Consider the following 14,745-nt stretch of genomic DNA (forward strand, 5'->3'; position numbering starts at 1 on the left):
AATCTAAATAGTCCTTAATAAAGAAGTTATTAAATATGTTGTTAAAACCCTTCACCTAAAGAAATTTCAAGGCCTAGATGGCTTCACTGGCAAATCTATAAAATATTTAAAGAAAATTTAACATTATTCAAGATCTTAAGAAAATAGAAAAAGACTATTTTCCACCTCTTTCAATGAGGCTAGCATTTCAATGAGACTAACCTTGATACTAAAACCTTACATGAAAATTTTACAAAAATCCTAAAGAGTACAAAAAGAAATCAGTGCTGTATCACAATGAAATGGTCCAGGAGTGAACACAACGGCAGTTTAAGCATTTGAAAATTAATGGATTCATAACATAAACAGAAAAAAAAATTACATGATCTTGACTGCAAAAAAAAGCATTCAGTAAAATTCAATATCCATTAAACTATCAGCAGATTATGAATAGAAGGGCATTTCCTTAATCAGATAATGGTATCTGCAAAACAAAACTAGATATTTGCAAAAACATTATACTTAATGATGAATTACTGAAAGCTTTCCTCAAGCTCATTAATGAGATGAGTATGCCATTATCACTATCTTCTATTTCACACTGTTCTGGAGTTACTGGCCAGTGTGATAGGCAAGAAAACAAAAAAACCTATTATTACACACAGATGAAATGACTGTGTCTACAGAATACGCCCCCTCCCCTAAAATATACATATAAACTCTCAGGGAAAAAAAAGATTTAGCAAGGTAGCTGGATACAAGGCCAACATACAAAAATCAACTTTATTTCTATATACCACCAACAAATAAGAAATGAAAACTTAAAAAAATGTCTTTTACAGTTTCACAAAAACATCAATATTCAGGAATAAATCTAAGGAAAAACATTCAAAACCTGTATGCTGAAAACTACAAAAGGATTGCAGGGTAAAATAAAAGATCTAGATCTAACTAAAAGGAAATATGTATTTATGGATTTAAAGGCTCAACAGTATTAAGATGTCTGTACTCTCCAAACTCATCTATAGATTCAATGCAATCTCAATGTAAATCCCAGCAAGCTTTTAGAAGTGAAGCTGATGATAAAGTTATTTATTTATTTATTTAAATTTTGAGTGGGGAGGGAGGTAATTAGGTTTGTTTATTTATTTTAGAAGCGGTACTGGGGATTGAACCCAGGACCTAATGCATGCTAAGCATGCACTCAACCACTTGAGCTGTACCCTCCCCCCTGATTACAAAGTTTTTATGGGACTGCAAATGATACAGAATAGCCTGTGTTACAAGAGAGCAAAACTGAAGACGACTTGCTCTACCTGATTACTCTAGCTTTAGAGTAAGTCTTACATTCACCAAGGTTTGATACTGGCCTAAGAACAGATAAACAGATCAACTAGAGAGGTACCCATACATACATACATAGTCAACTATTTTGACATAGGTAAGGAATCAACTAACAGGAAATGAAGAACTTTAAAAATGATGTTGAAAAGTCTTATATATTTATTGGGCAGGAGGGTAACTAAAATGAAAAACAGACAATTTCAAGTACGGTAAGGATATGGAGAGAATTCTAATGTGCTTCTTGAAGAGTTAACTGGTATACACATTTTGTAAAACTGGCAGAGTCTACTAAGTTAAACATGAATATGAATACCTATGATCAGGTGCTGGTTATGCAAACATGTTTGATTTTTTGCACTTTTCTGAATATATGTTATACATTAAAAGCTTAATAAAACAAACAGGCCTCATATTCCCAGCTGAAGTGTTTTTAACTGCTTTAAGTTTTAACACTTAACACTTAGTGTTAATTATTTTAATTTTATAACTCCAAATTAATTACCTTGTAGAGGATTTGCATAGGTTTGGTGAGTTCCACATTTCTAAGGAAAGGCGCTAAATATTTGAATAAATCAATCAGTAGCTGTGCGTACATAGGCCATCCCTGAAAAAAAGAAATGAATCATAATTATACTCATTTGCCATTCTGCCACCAAAGAAGCTGCCCAAGCAGTTACACTGTGACTTGATTAATTTCTTCTTCATGTTAACGTAACTAGAGAATACAGACATTAATACCTTTCAAAGACTGGCATTAAAAAGGAGTGGGCAAAAATATGGAGATACTGAAAAAATAATGCTTAGAACAAACTGGCTCCAGAAAATCCAGGAAACATAGGTCCTTGCACCTGTAGCAAAAACTTAAATAGGGCACAAAACACAAAACACTGAGCCACCTGAGAAACTAGGGTCTGTTTACTTAATTCCTTCTTTTAAATCCTGGGTCTCAACCATTTGTTTTCCCATTCCCAATCCCTCAACTGCTGGCAAATAACCTCACCCAATTTACAACATGAATCTTCTATTTTCAGCCAAACACGGCCTGCTCACCATATCCCAATTATGTTCATTTGGGGGTAGTTTTATTCAATATATTCAATGTTTTTCCTCCTCCTGGAATGTATTTCTTCACTGAACAAAACCAACTCCATTTAAGGATTATTTCATGTTCTTTTTTTACCAAGCATATAATAGTCACATTTCCTTCTGATCTGAAGGGCCAATCAAGGGTACTTCCTAGAGTCACTTGTCATTTAATTGCAAGATGTAAGAGAACTTCTCATGTTAACTGTGTTTAGTCACAATTATACTAAAAACTCATTACTCAAACTTGATTCTAATTCTTCAAATACAGCAGAGACCAGTGGTCCTCTCAACCTTGAATGCAAGACTCTCTAGAGTGAGAACCTGGCAGGTTCTTGACCTCCATTACCCAGAGTTTTATACAGCTAGCTGTCTACAGAGGTGCTTTAAGGTTTCAACTTTTTTTCTCTTGAAAATCCTTAAGAGACTGACATAAGGTGACACACAACAGATATGAAGAAGCAGTACTCCAGTCACTGAGGAATGGCTTTCAGTGAAGTACTCTCTCTATGACTTGACTCCACAACTAAATATAAGAACTCCCAACTAAGCCTGAAAGAAAGAAGTACAATTACTACTGAATGACTAAGAGTGTTAATAAGCCCCAGGTAGTTACAGTCTTCATCTGTAGGAGATAAACTGCAGCCACACCTTCTGCTGTGGCGTATGTGCCAGCATTCTTGCAATAAATATCCGATGGGAGATCAGTTCAAGCCAAGCATACACAAAGCCAGGAGCTTTGGTAGGTCTCAAGATGTGGAATGTGTTGCTGAAAAAATAAAACCTTCGTCAGAAGCACAGTCCAACTTAAATACAGTAAACAATACATAAATATAATTAAGAGACAATATGCAACCTGCACTGTGAACCAACATGCCTGAAATCCACAAGAGTTCTACTTCTCAAATTTTACTACACTAAAACAGCAATCCTTAACAGGAAATCCTTAACAGTATTATATTAAACAATACTCACCAGAAAGCTGTAAGTGTCTGGAAATTAATGGTTTCCAATACATGCTCAGGTGCATTGAGTTCCAAGAGCAGCATAATAAAAATTCGATGGTAGGGAAGCTGCTGAAATTCACTTTGCCGAACATCATGATCCTGTAGGAGAACTCCCACTACTATACCAAGGACCTACAGAGCAGATTAGAGAGCTTGTAAATCATGAAGATAACTCATTTACCACTCTCTAGTCATGCTTCTTTACCTTGCATCCTTACACCCTACATGAGAAGGATATGAATATAAATTTATATGATGGTAGCCAAAAGGACCACATATTGGTTTGACTTGGCCTGAGGAGTTTTGTTATGTTTCCTTTGAATATCCTTGGACCAGACATGTATTCTTTCCACAAGAGCCTGCTGGTTTTTCTAAAGTTCTAAAAGTCAGCATACTACATCATATTTTATCATGTTAACACAATGAAGCAATCTAATTTTTCTGGTCTGTCATAAAGTTGACAAGAGGCAAATGGTTTAAAATACTTCTCTTGGTATTTAGTAGATGGGAGACAGGTAAGCTATTAGGCTTCAAAAATGTATTAAGAACTTGATTTTACCACTTAACAGTGAGGAATGTGATAACCCATTAGTAATTACCCAAGACCAAACTCTAAGTTCACTTTTGCACTATCTTAATATTCAAATTTCCAGGAATTCTACTGTATAAATCAAGCAATACTGTATTTTGTTCCTTTTCAGAAAATCAAGACAACTGCAGTATCACTGGTGGTATCTGAGTTGCCAATCTATGCTATCAATGGACATATCTAGCCAATCTCAGTCAGTGATTCTGTATTTGGGGGCAAATCTCCTACTACCTAAATGTCTTCTAGTGTAGTCATTACCAAACATTAACATAACTAAAAATAGAGTATGAGTTTTTGTTTTGTTTTTTTAGGTGGGGTGGAGGGGGGTCCATTAAGGCACCATACTCTTCTTCTAAAATTCAATGATTATGTTTACATATCATCTATGAGTTTAATTTCTGGACAGAAGACATTACAAAATGTTTGGAGGGCCCTGTAGGGTTAAGAACCACTGATAAGACTTCAAGTGTGCAAAGACTAAAGCAAGAAAGGAGTTCAGACCTTATTCAGCAGATTAATCTTTGTGACAGTGTTGGTGGCCTCCCCTGAGTGCTTCACTAGCAGTGCAATGAGTCGGACAAAGGCATCCAGGTTGTGATAGCACTTGGCTCGGATCATGGTGGGATTAGCAGCAGGATTGTGCTGCTGCTCTGCCTGAGCACGGTAACTGATCTCAACACACATTTCAGTACAGAGACGAAAGAACCTTGTTATGAGGTCATCCGTCTTCAGGATTCCTTGCTGATGCATCTACCAAAAGAACAAAAACATTAAAAGGCAAATGAGATAATACACATGAATAAACTTCTCATTTAATCCTACTGTCACATTTCTAATTCTTACTTTGTTTTAAAAAAAAAAGTGTCATGATAATGACTTCTCCATTAAGGACCCATGATAGAATTCCTTCAGTTTTAAGTTTGATGGGAAGTGAAAAAGAGCTAGTAACATGGCAATTTTGAACAGCACTCCATAGCCAATAATTCTGAAAGTTAACTATGCAAATTAAACCGTTAGTAACCCATTAAATCATATTAATACATTCTAGTCAATGTATATTTCCCCCAAGGAAGAGATTAAGTTACATATATTTTATGTTCTCACAGAATTTAAGAAAATTTCTTCCAACTGACTTAACCAATAACAACAAAGTTTTTGAAACTCCAACTAGCTACATTAGGAAAATCAAATAATTTATACAATAAGGAGGCACCAAATGAAAATGCTCACAGATCATACCCAATTATTTTAATATAAATTAAGTGGAAAGGGCAAGTTTATTTAAAAGAAAGGATAAAGTACAAATTTTATGACGTGATCTGGAAGTGAAGCAGAGCAGTTATTAAGCCAGTAGAAAAGAAGAAAAAGAAGATAGCGTAACAAGCATTAAGGCTGCAGAGGGAGGAGGTCAGTGCTTACTCAACAATGAAACCAAGCCCAGAATGAAAACTTGACAGTTATCTTGGAAATTTTAAAGTAATTTAACTGTCCCTTGATAAGTAATATAAAAGCTAAACTGATAAGAATATAGCCTAGCCGAGACAGAAGGCCAGCAAAGGGACTTTTCTACATTGAAATCTGAAAAACTAAAGGGGGAGAAGAAATGAGGACAGACTGCTATGATCAAGAGTGAGCATAAGAGGAAAAAGGAAGTTTCAAAGGATGCAAAAGAGAATAGAAAAGTATAATACAGTATCTTTTTCGAACCAAGAGAAGAAACGAGCAAATAAGCAAACAGGAAGAGCTGCGACAGGTGCCACATCCATACCCATGAAATATCAATGATCACAAAAACCAATTGATTAAAAATCCTTCCATCCAAATCAAACTGTAAACGTGCAGTAACAACTTTTCAAAGGGTATGTTTTGTAATTCCCTGGATTCTTTTAAGGGAAAAACTTAACTTAGTTTGCTTTACAAAGAAATCAGTCACCTTGAAAAGTAAATACAATTTCTAACAGCTTCTAAAATTCAAACCAACTCTTCCATGTTCATTTGTCATTTATCTGATAATATATCTAATCTATATCCTTTTTTTGGTGGCACACGTAATCTTTGGTCTCAGTTTGAAGAAATACAATGGTCAAACTGCAGAAATAAGCAAGTTATCTCTCCCTGAATGAACACTATTACAGCTCTACTGTAAGAACTTTAAGGCCAGTTTTGGGAAAGCATCACTCTCACCAGCCAAATAGTATGATTAGGACACAATGACTACTGGGTATGAAAGTGGCTAAAAGCAGCCAGTGATGATCAAAAACAAAATGCTCAATGGTACTCTTACAAATGTAGGCTCCCTTCCTGTATTTTTTTCCGTTCATCCTGTTCACAAATATTCCTGCTAGACTTAGTTTTTAGCTAGGGACTTGTTTCCTAACGCTTTAACTCAAAGCCTAATTTAGATCAAATGAAAATAAATACTAAACACTATTTCCCAAAAAACATGTTCATCAGTTTTCGGTAGATACGTGATTTAATTTAGAAAATGCAATAAAAAGCTCTACTATTTAAATACTTAAGGTTTTTATTTTTGCTTTTTTGCTGTTTTTTTAAAACATGGGCTATTATAAGAACTTTATTAGCCCATAATCCAATCATTGTTGATTATCAAGCTGATTAAATTACTCCATTACATCTAGCAATTTCATTATTCATTATCTGACCCACTGTACTTTGTAGCTGTGACAATTGAAATCAGGTAAAAAGAACTAAAGGGGGTGGTGGGGAATGTTGACTTTACTGCTTAGTAACCAACGATGAGAAAATAAACTGTATCAGTTTAACAGAGTAATGATGATGACATTTTTGGTTTACATGAGTATGGAGGTAACTGACCACAGATACATAATACTGAGCTTTAATATTGGAGGTATCACACCCTACTTATGTTGAATAAAAAGCACCTTTCTTTCCAAAAGCTCTACCTGTCCAACAAACGCAGAGAAAGCTTTGGTACTGTCACGACCAGCTGCTGCTGAATGGTAGAGATTCACCCATTCCCTCAGTAGATATTCTGCCTTCTCCCTCAGGCCTGGAGGATCATCATACTCTGAGGCTTGAGAGATCCCAGAATGCATCATAAAGTTTGGGCCTCCATGAGCACGATCAATCATTGCTTCATAGTTGGATCGCACTACTTCCATCAGCTGGGGCAATCTAGTATAATAAATCCAGAAGGAAAATCAGTCTATTCATGGTTGTGATTTCAAGACATACAGTTGGACAATTTGCTTATTTAATACAAACTACAAGAGTGATGATCATTTTACCATTCCCATATTTAAACAAAACTATCCTTGATTTCTTCATATCTGTTTATTCATAGGGACATATGTGCAAATGACTGACCTCAGTTAAGCCACCTCTTGACAAAAAAAAATGATGCCCACTGAAATGGAGCTGATGTTCCTGATCAACAAATTATTCACTGCATGCCTACTATGTATCATGCTTTATGTTATTTATCTTAATTCTCAACAGTTCTTCAAGATATTGTTTCCATTTTATATAAGAAACAGGCTTAGGGAGGGTTAAGTCAACTTGCCTCAAATCAGATTTTAAGCATCAGAGCCAGGCCTTAAACAGAGGACTCTGACACCAAGTCTAGTGCTGTATACACTGCTCTATAGCAAGAAGGCTTGGCAGTTAGTTAAGCTCTCATACTTAAAGCGACAACACTAGGCCTCACCAAAGCTTACCATATGTTGTAGGTAAAGCAGTTATGTAACAGGTAATGTTAGTTAAGTTTGCACATTCATTTCTAAAGCTCATTCTTAAACTGTTGAATACACAAGGATCCCAAAGCATTTCAACCTCACCCTTCAGGAGCATTGCCTCTGGAGTGAGCATTAATCCTCATGAGGGTTTCAATGGTGTGGAAGAGATCTGCCTCAGTAACATGGGCAACACTCCTTTCATCCACCAGCAGGATTTTTACCAATTGCATAGCAAATGCCACAGCCATGTAGTTCAAACCATTCTCCATTGACTGGCAACATAGAAAGCACAATGTAAGAAAGACAACACTTACAACAAACACACTTCCCAACTACCAGAATCCCTTTTCCTCTTTATTTCCTTCCATACCTGAGCCAGGTGAAGATCATACTGTTGCATATTGACCAAATGATTGCGAATTAGCAACTCCACTGCCTCCACATTATATTTATATTCATCCCGACATTCAATTAGGCACCTAAAAAAGGTATTTCTTTACTCACAAAGGCTTAAACCATATTGTGTATCAATAGGTAAAATAAAGAACCCATTTTATTCAATGGTAACTTGTTCCAAATTAAGGAACGAGAAGCCAGGAGCAAATCAGTTTTCAAGATTCAAAATAGCCAGTAATTAAGAAGAACAGACAACCCAGTGTTAAAACTGAAGTTTTACTCTCAAAGGCTAGAAAACAAAGCATTCCATTTAAGACATTATTTATGTATGAATATCACTTCTATGAAACCACTGAAACCTTTTAAAACCAATGACCTATAATTTATTCCCCAAAACAAGATACTGGCTTCCTATATCCATCATGGGCACCAGATGGAAAAAGGATAAAAGTCAACAATTCTCTCACTACTTAAAATTAGAAATTCCTGCCTGAACATAAATAGGGCCATGTATGTCAGAAGGCAGGTCAATAAATATTACTCAGAATTCTAAGATGGCTACTGACCTTGTGATCTGTTTGTTACACCACGGAGACCCATATGCCCGGCCATCTTGAAGAGCTTTTAAGACCAAGAGGTGGCACTCCCTATAGCGAAGCAGGAGGTCGGCATCAGCACCACTGGTGGCATCTAGTAAGCCCTCTACAGCCTACAGAAGAAAAAAAAAGTGCTCAGAACTATGGAAAATACAGTACTCAGCCCAATTATCAAAGTAAAGAACCAAATATTAATGCAAAGTACAATATACTTTCTAAAGTCTCAAGTCAACAGTCTCTCCACTCACCAAAATCCTTTTCACTTGCCTAACACAGAGACTCTCTAAGTTCTTTCCAGTTTATGCTGTGTTCTTCATTGTCAAGAAGGGCTTCAAGAAAGGCTTCACTGTCCTTACACAGTCAAAACCCAATATACCTTGCCCCATTATCCAAGTACTTGGATCAACCTATCCCTCAAAATGTAAAGGGATATCTTCCAAAGTTTCTTAAATTATCATAATTCTAGAAAAGCTTACATTAACAGGAAAAAAGAAAAGATTTTCTACTTTACTATTTGTAACGCACTGGAGAAAATCACCTGCTTATTACAGAACACAACTTGCTTTATATTATTTTAAGTCTTAAGGATAACTTAAGTAGATGATGGTGCAGGTCACTAGGCATTTACAAACCTAGTTTCTTCTAAAGGCCACAGTTTAAAAACTAACCTTCTGGAGCAATCCAAGAGCAGCTATGGCATCCCGAGAGTTTCGAGATAATACTACAACCTCCAAAAGACTCCTAAGAGCCTGAGCTTGAGGATTCATGGCCAAAGTCGGTGGGATGGCATGAAGATGCTGCTCCAGTTCTGTAATGCACTTATCATAAATCTGAGCTACATCATCTGTTGCCCAAGCTTGCTGTTTTAGAGGAGAAAACAACCAAAAAAGAGAAAAAAAGATTTTTCACCAGCACATACGAAAAGTCTGTTAATGTGTTTACTACCCCCACTTTTTTTCTTTTTCATCAAAATACCGAGGGCTTTTCCATTTCCCTTCCTGAACTATTTGGTCTTAATGCCATTAGGTGAGCAGTGCAGAGCAGGCATGGGGGGTGGGAGTTTTCACTTGACAGTGGAAAGCCTGGCAGACATCAACACAATCAAGTGATGAAAGAGAGCATGATAAATGGGACAGGGTGAGAGCAGTACCACTTGTAGCATCTAATAATCTGTCTTTGGCCTATGAAAGTAAATAATCCAAACCATGGAAAATATTGTATTCAGTCCAACTGTCAAAACCTGATAGGATAGACAGAATAAGAACACAGCACCATTTCTGTGATATTCTTATCACAAATGCACTAGGCTCAATCTATTCATGAGAACATACTGGACAAACCCAAATCAGGCCATTCTACAAAATCACTGGTCTATAATCTGAAAGCGTCTGGTCATAAAAAGATGAGAAAAGGAGCTGTACTGGATTGACCTGTGGGGAATTTTTCCCTAGTTTTTAAAATCTTTAAATATGATAACTAAACGAAACGTGTGATTCTGATTTAGATCAATTTACTACAAAAAGGTAGTATTTGCACACTTGGTAAAATATGGGTGAGGTCTAAGGATTAGATGATATTCACATATCAGTGCTAACTGCCTGATTTCAATGGTTATACTATGGTCACACAGGAGAACATCTTTGTAGAAAACACACAAAGGATTCAAAAGTGATTGAGACATTAAGGTCAGCACCTATGTTCAAATGGTTCAAGGGTAAAATGCTTCCCTCCACATTTTCAACTTTTCTGTAAATGTTTCAAATTTTTAGAAAATCCTTTTACAAGGAACAAGGGAAGCCATGAGGTCACCATGTAAATTCCTTTAATTAGGCCAAACATGAAAGTTAAATCAACCTCATGGATTTAAACAAAACAAACAAAATCCTGAATGCCATGCTGATTTGATACAAAGAAACGTATACTCAACAACTCAATAGCTGTGGGTAATTTTTTCCCCCTATAATTTAAGCTCCCAGGAACAAATGACAGATTAGCAAAAAGATTCAAATTCAACTGTAAATTACTCAATTTAATTCAAGACAAGTATTTACCTTCATGGGCTGAGCTAAAAATCCTGTGGGCTGACTTAAATCATTCGTAGGCAAGAAGCCAGGCACATTGCGTGCAAACTCCTCATAAACAGCCAGCTGTTTTGGGTCAACACCACCAACCTTGGAAAAAGAAAACCTACTTTAACAGGATCCTTCTTCACAATCAAGGGAAACTTTTTCTCAAAGTGGAAAATTTGCATGGGAGTAAGCACAGGGAATTCTGAGAGGGGTGCACAGGAGCTGATAGAACGTGACTGAATGTGCATGCATGTGCAGACATACAGTTCAACAGTATTTCCTTTTTCCCTGAGACCTGTCAGAATTACCCTCATTTATAAATTAAGAGTTTTCCACACAAAAATGCCCCAAGTAGGACCATGTGGGAGCAATTCTCCAGTGGAGTTGATAAAAATGATCAGATTTCTCAACATCACCTTCACACCAAAAGGCAACTAGCAATAAAAACTCAAGAACCAGAAGGGAAGACTAGGTTGGGAAACATAAAAACTAAAAGGTATATAAACTCTTAATAGCAGCACTTCAACAATGGGGGAGGAGACACATCGAAACAATTCCTATGCCTTTCCTACAGGTAGCCTTTAAGTGAAATGAAATGCTTTCTCAGAAATGGCATTTAATCTCAATATTCTAGTCCTTGTGAGGAGTTTAAGCAATAAGAACAGAAAGAAAACAAAGATGGGGCAAGGAGAGACAGGGCCCCCAGTTCTCACTTTCAGCCTGATTTGCTCTGGCATCCGCTCAGCTTGGTATGTTAACACAACAGGATCACAGTACCTGCGACCTTCTTGCCTAGCATGTTTTCTCAGCTCAAATTCCTGCAAATAAAAAATAAATCACTGAGGTTCTTGTTATGAGGCACCTTCTTAAATGGAAAAAAAAAAAATACTTAAAAGGCAAAAGCTAAACACTTACAGTTGCTAATCTCTTGTCCATCTCAGGGCCTGCTTTTTCTACCGCAGTCTTCTGAATAAAACAGCAAGCTAATTCACAATTGTCCTGAGCTAACTGAGCAGCTGCCTGATCCATCATTTCCCTTTGTTGTGGGGATGCAGTCTATTGGGAGGGGGAGAGACGGAAAAAAATTTAAAGTTTTTTTCTGTGGACAGACAAAACAGATAGGAGAACAGAAAATGCAGCACTCAGACAAATGAATTAAAACTTCCAACTCTACTTATGACTCATTAGCTGTGACCACAAAATAGTCTAACAATCATGTTCACCTATAAGATAAAATTACTACTCAACTGAAACATCTTACAAGGTTGTTGTGAAGATACTGAATACCATGAAAACGGTAAAGCAGTAAACAAAGGCATTATGCACCATGACATATATCTGAGGCTTCAAATTAATAACTGAACTGCTTAATTAAAGAGAGTAAATGCTCGTGTGTGTGCATGCACAGTCACTTTAAAGTGTTCCATACTGTCCCACTCCAAAGTGCTTTAAATCTAAATCCTTCATGGTAGACAGAATCAAGACTTTTAACTTACACAATTAAAAAAACAATCCTTCATTTCTTTAAACCAGTGAATATGAGGTATATCTAGTATCTGCCAAACAATACTGAGGATACAACAGGAGCAAAAACAGACATGATCTTCACCTCACAGAATTTACAATCTAAGGGAAAGGAAGACATCAAACACATATAGTGACTACTAGAGTAAGTGGAAATATCCACTGCTACACGTAAAGAGAAAGAAACTCTTTCAGACAAGCAGTAATGAGTTTTACACTACAACATGAAAACAATCAACTTACACGAAGGGCTGAGGCAAAACTGTTTTTCAGGTTGGTAGATATGCTCATGAGCAAAGGTTCCCTGCAAGTAATCATAGCCATTCCAGCTGTCAAGTTACGCATCATGTGATGAGCTGCTATTCGCATTCGAGATTCCTCAGAATCCAGGGCAAAATCCTTCCTGACTATTTGCTCACAAGTAGTCATGGCAATCTTAATTGATCGATCCACCACAGGATGGACCAGCTCCTGGACAGCCCGTTCAATTGCTTGCCGCACACACTGCTTCAACTGTGGATGGGCCTGAAACAAGGGAATCTAGGGAGGAAAAAACAAGCCATCAGCTTGTTTTAATAAGACAACCCAATTTCTATTGGTAATCACACCCATGATTTCTGGAATTACTTCAAGGTTAATCATGAACTACCAATTTCCACTTCAAACAAGAAGCTCCGGAAATAGGTTATTTATCAATAATCAATACTCCCAAAGAGGGAGTAGTATTCAGTTTATTTTGTGACATATGATTATGTCTTTGATTCTTAAAAAAATTCTAAGTTTAGTGGGAAAATTGTTTATTACAACATGTTTAAAGACATTACCTGCTTAGTTAAAATTTTTGGCTCAAGTACTTAACTTGGGGAAATTAAAAAAGAACCAAGTTTACAGAGAAAAGGCTTTCTACAAAAACTATTATTGCTATAAATAATCCCTCAAAACAGCAAGCATTTTATAAAAATTACTGTACACTGAAAACTTTGGCTTCACTTGAAAGACTGTTTCCAATCTTTTATCTCAGGTATAATATTTGCTTGATCTCTTTAATTTACTGAATTTTAGGAAACTTAAAAACTATTCATGATGAACTTATGAAAGTAATCAGATTGCTGGGAGTATTATAAAATAATCATAATTTCTAGACGTAGGTTTTCCCCCCAAAACTAAGCGCCACATCTATAGAAGCAAAAACAAACCAAAACATGTTAAAAATTATCTCTTTTAAAGCCTTTCAAAGACCTTTAAATACAAAACTTCAGTGTATTAATGTTACTCCCGTATTTGTAAACATTTTTAGGCTCTAAAAAGCAAAGGCCATGAAATCTGACTCTGAACTATACCACTGTGTTAAAAAATAAAAAACTAAGGATAAACAAGCAATTACCACCTTGAATATAGAGTAAAACACTACTTTTAATGATACAGGAAAAGGATTGACGAGAAGTTATTTTATATGACTTTAGACCAGACAGCCTCCCAGAACCAGACCACAGAAACATAACTGCGTACTAAGACCCATACTTCCAGATCTTGCCCTGGAGATTTTATATGTACACATACCATCAGCACAGTTCCAGCTATCTGCCGAAAGACATGGACTAACACACGACTAAGGTGACGTGGTGATGAATCCTGGAGATTGTGATCATATTGGCAGCTGACTTAATTTTAAAATCATGGGTTTGGATATGAGGAACTAATATAAACGATGTCTAGCCACAATGACTTATTTTTAGAGTAGAAAAATATCCCAGCTATACTATACAGCAGATCCCAATCCCTACTCTCTGCAACGAAAGCCGACAACCTAGGAATCCATAAGGAATGAAAGAGAAAGGAAGGGAAGGGGACCGATTTACCTTGTCACAAAGTACGAACTGAGGAACAGAGTGGTATTTACTTACTGTTGGGTTTAGAGTAATGTGTGGTGCCAGGCCCGCGAGGGAATAGACATTGATGTCGTGGTAACTATACTGTGGCTGTGGTGGAACTGTGGCTGTACAGGTGGTACTGGTAGCTGGTGTTGTAGAAGTTGCTAAATGTAAAGAGATAAAATAAGTGCTAATAAAAGTACAATTTCTGATTTTACTAGAAAATTAACAAGGTATTAAGTGATCTTTATCTAATTAAACTAACTGAATGGGGAGAGAGGGGCAGAGGTCTCATTTTTCCTACCCTGAATTATTATGAGGGAAATTGTTATTTTAGCAGAAATTTGAACATCACATGTAAAATTATGTCAGTGGCGGAGTGACAGGACACAGAAATCAACTGAGGAGTCATGCCACATTAGCAGGCCCAAGCCTTGTTAGATTATTCTATATCATAGATATCACTTTTCAATCTAGGCTGTTTCCTAGTTTTACCTGGGGAGTCTTAAACTACTGAGGACTGAGAAAGAAAGAAAATCTGGTTTATTCTAACCACATGTCCCAATCATTC

The 14,745-nt window shown here is 36.5% G+C and overlaps 1 protein-coding gene across 6 annotated transcripts in view; it reads right to left on the bottom strand.

Annotated features, from left to right (window-relative positions):
* The window catches only part of CNOT1 (CCR4-NOT transcription complex subunit 1), a 94,977-nt gene that overhangs the window by 6,151 nt on the left and 74,081 nt on the right, over positions 1-14,745 (bottom strand). For 3 of the 6 annotated variants that reach the window (XM_006193026.2, XM_014566302.2, XM_006193027.2), the window contains exons 30-43: positions 14,208-14,338; positions 12,547-12,843; positions 11,695-11,835; positions 11,493-11,597; positions 10,762-10,881; positions 9,379-9,570; positions 8,681-8,823; positions 8,089-8,197; positions 7,821-7,990; positions 6,927-7,158; positions 4,504-4,752; positions 3,382-3,545; positions 3,058-3,175; positions 1,826-1,927 (exon numbers count right to left, since the gene is read on the bottom strand). In XM_006193026.2, coding sequence (XP_006193088.1) covers positions 1,826-1,927; positions 3,058-3,175; positions 3,382-3,545; positions 4,504-4,752; positions 6,927-7,158; positions 7,821-7,990; positions 8,089-8,197; positions 8,681-8,823; positions 9,379-9,570; positions 10,762-10,881; positions 11,493-11,597; positions 11,695-11,835; positions 12,547-12,843; positions 14,208-14,338 — 2,273 coding nt within the window. Of the gene's footprint in view, positions 1-1,825; positions 1,928-3,057; positions 3,176-3,381; positions 3,546-4,503; positions 4,753-6,905; positions 7,159-7,820; positions 7,991-8,088; positions 8,198-8,680; positions 8,824-9,378; positions 9,571-10,761; positions 10,882-11,492; positions 11,598-11,694; positions 11,836-12,546; positions 12,844-14,207; positions 14,339-14,745 lie in introns of all 6 variants that reach the window. The other 3 variants (XM_014566301.2, XM_032486441.1, XM_032486440.1) reach the window with 1 other exon arrangement.

The sequence above is a fragment of the Camelus ferus genome, chromosome 9, assembly GCF_009834535.1.
Source record: "Camelus ferus isolate YT-003-E chromosome 9, BCGSAC_Cfer_1.0, whole genome shotgun sequence".
Taxonomy (NCBI): Eukaryota; Metazoa; Chordata; class Mammalia; order Artiodactyla; family Camelidae; genus Camelus; species Camelus ferus.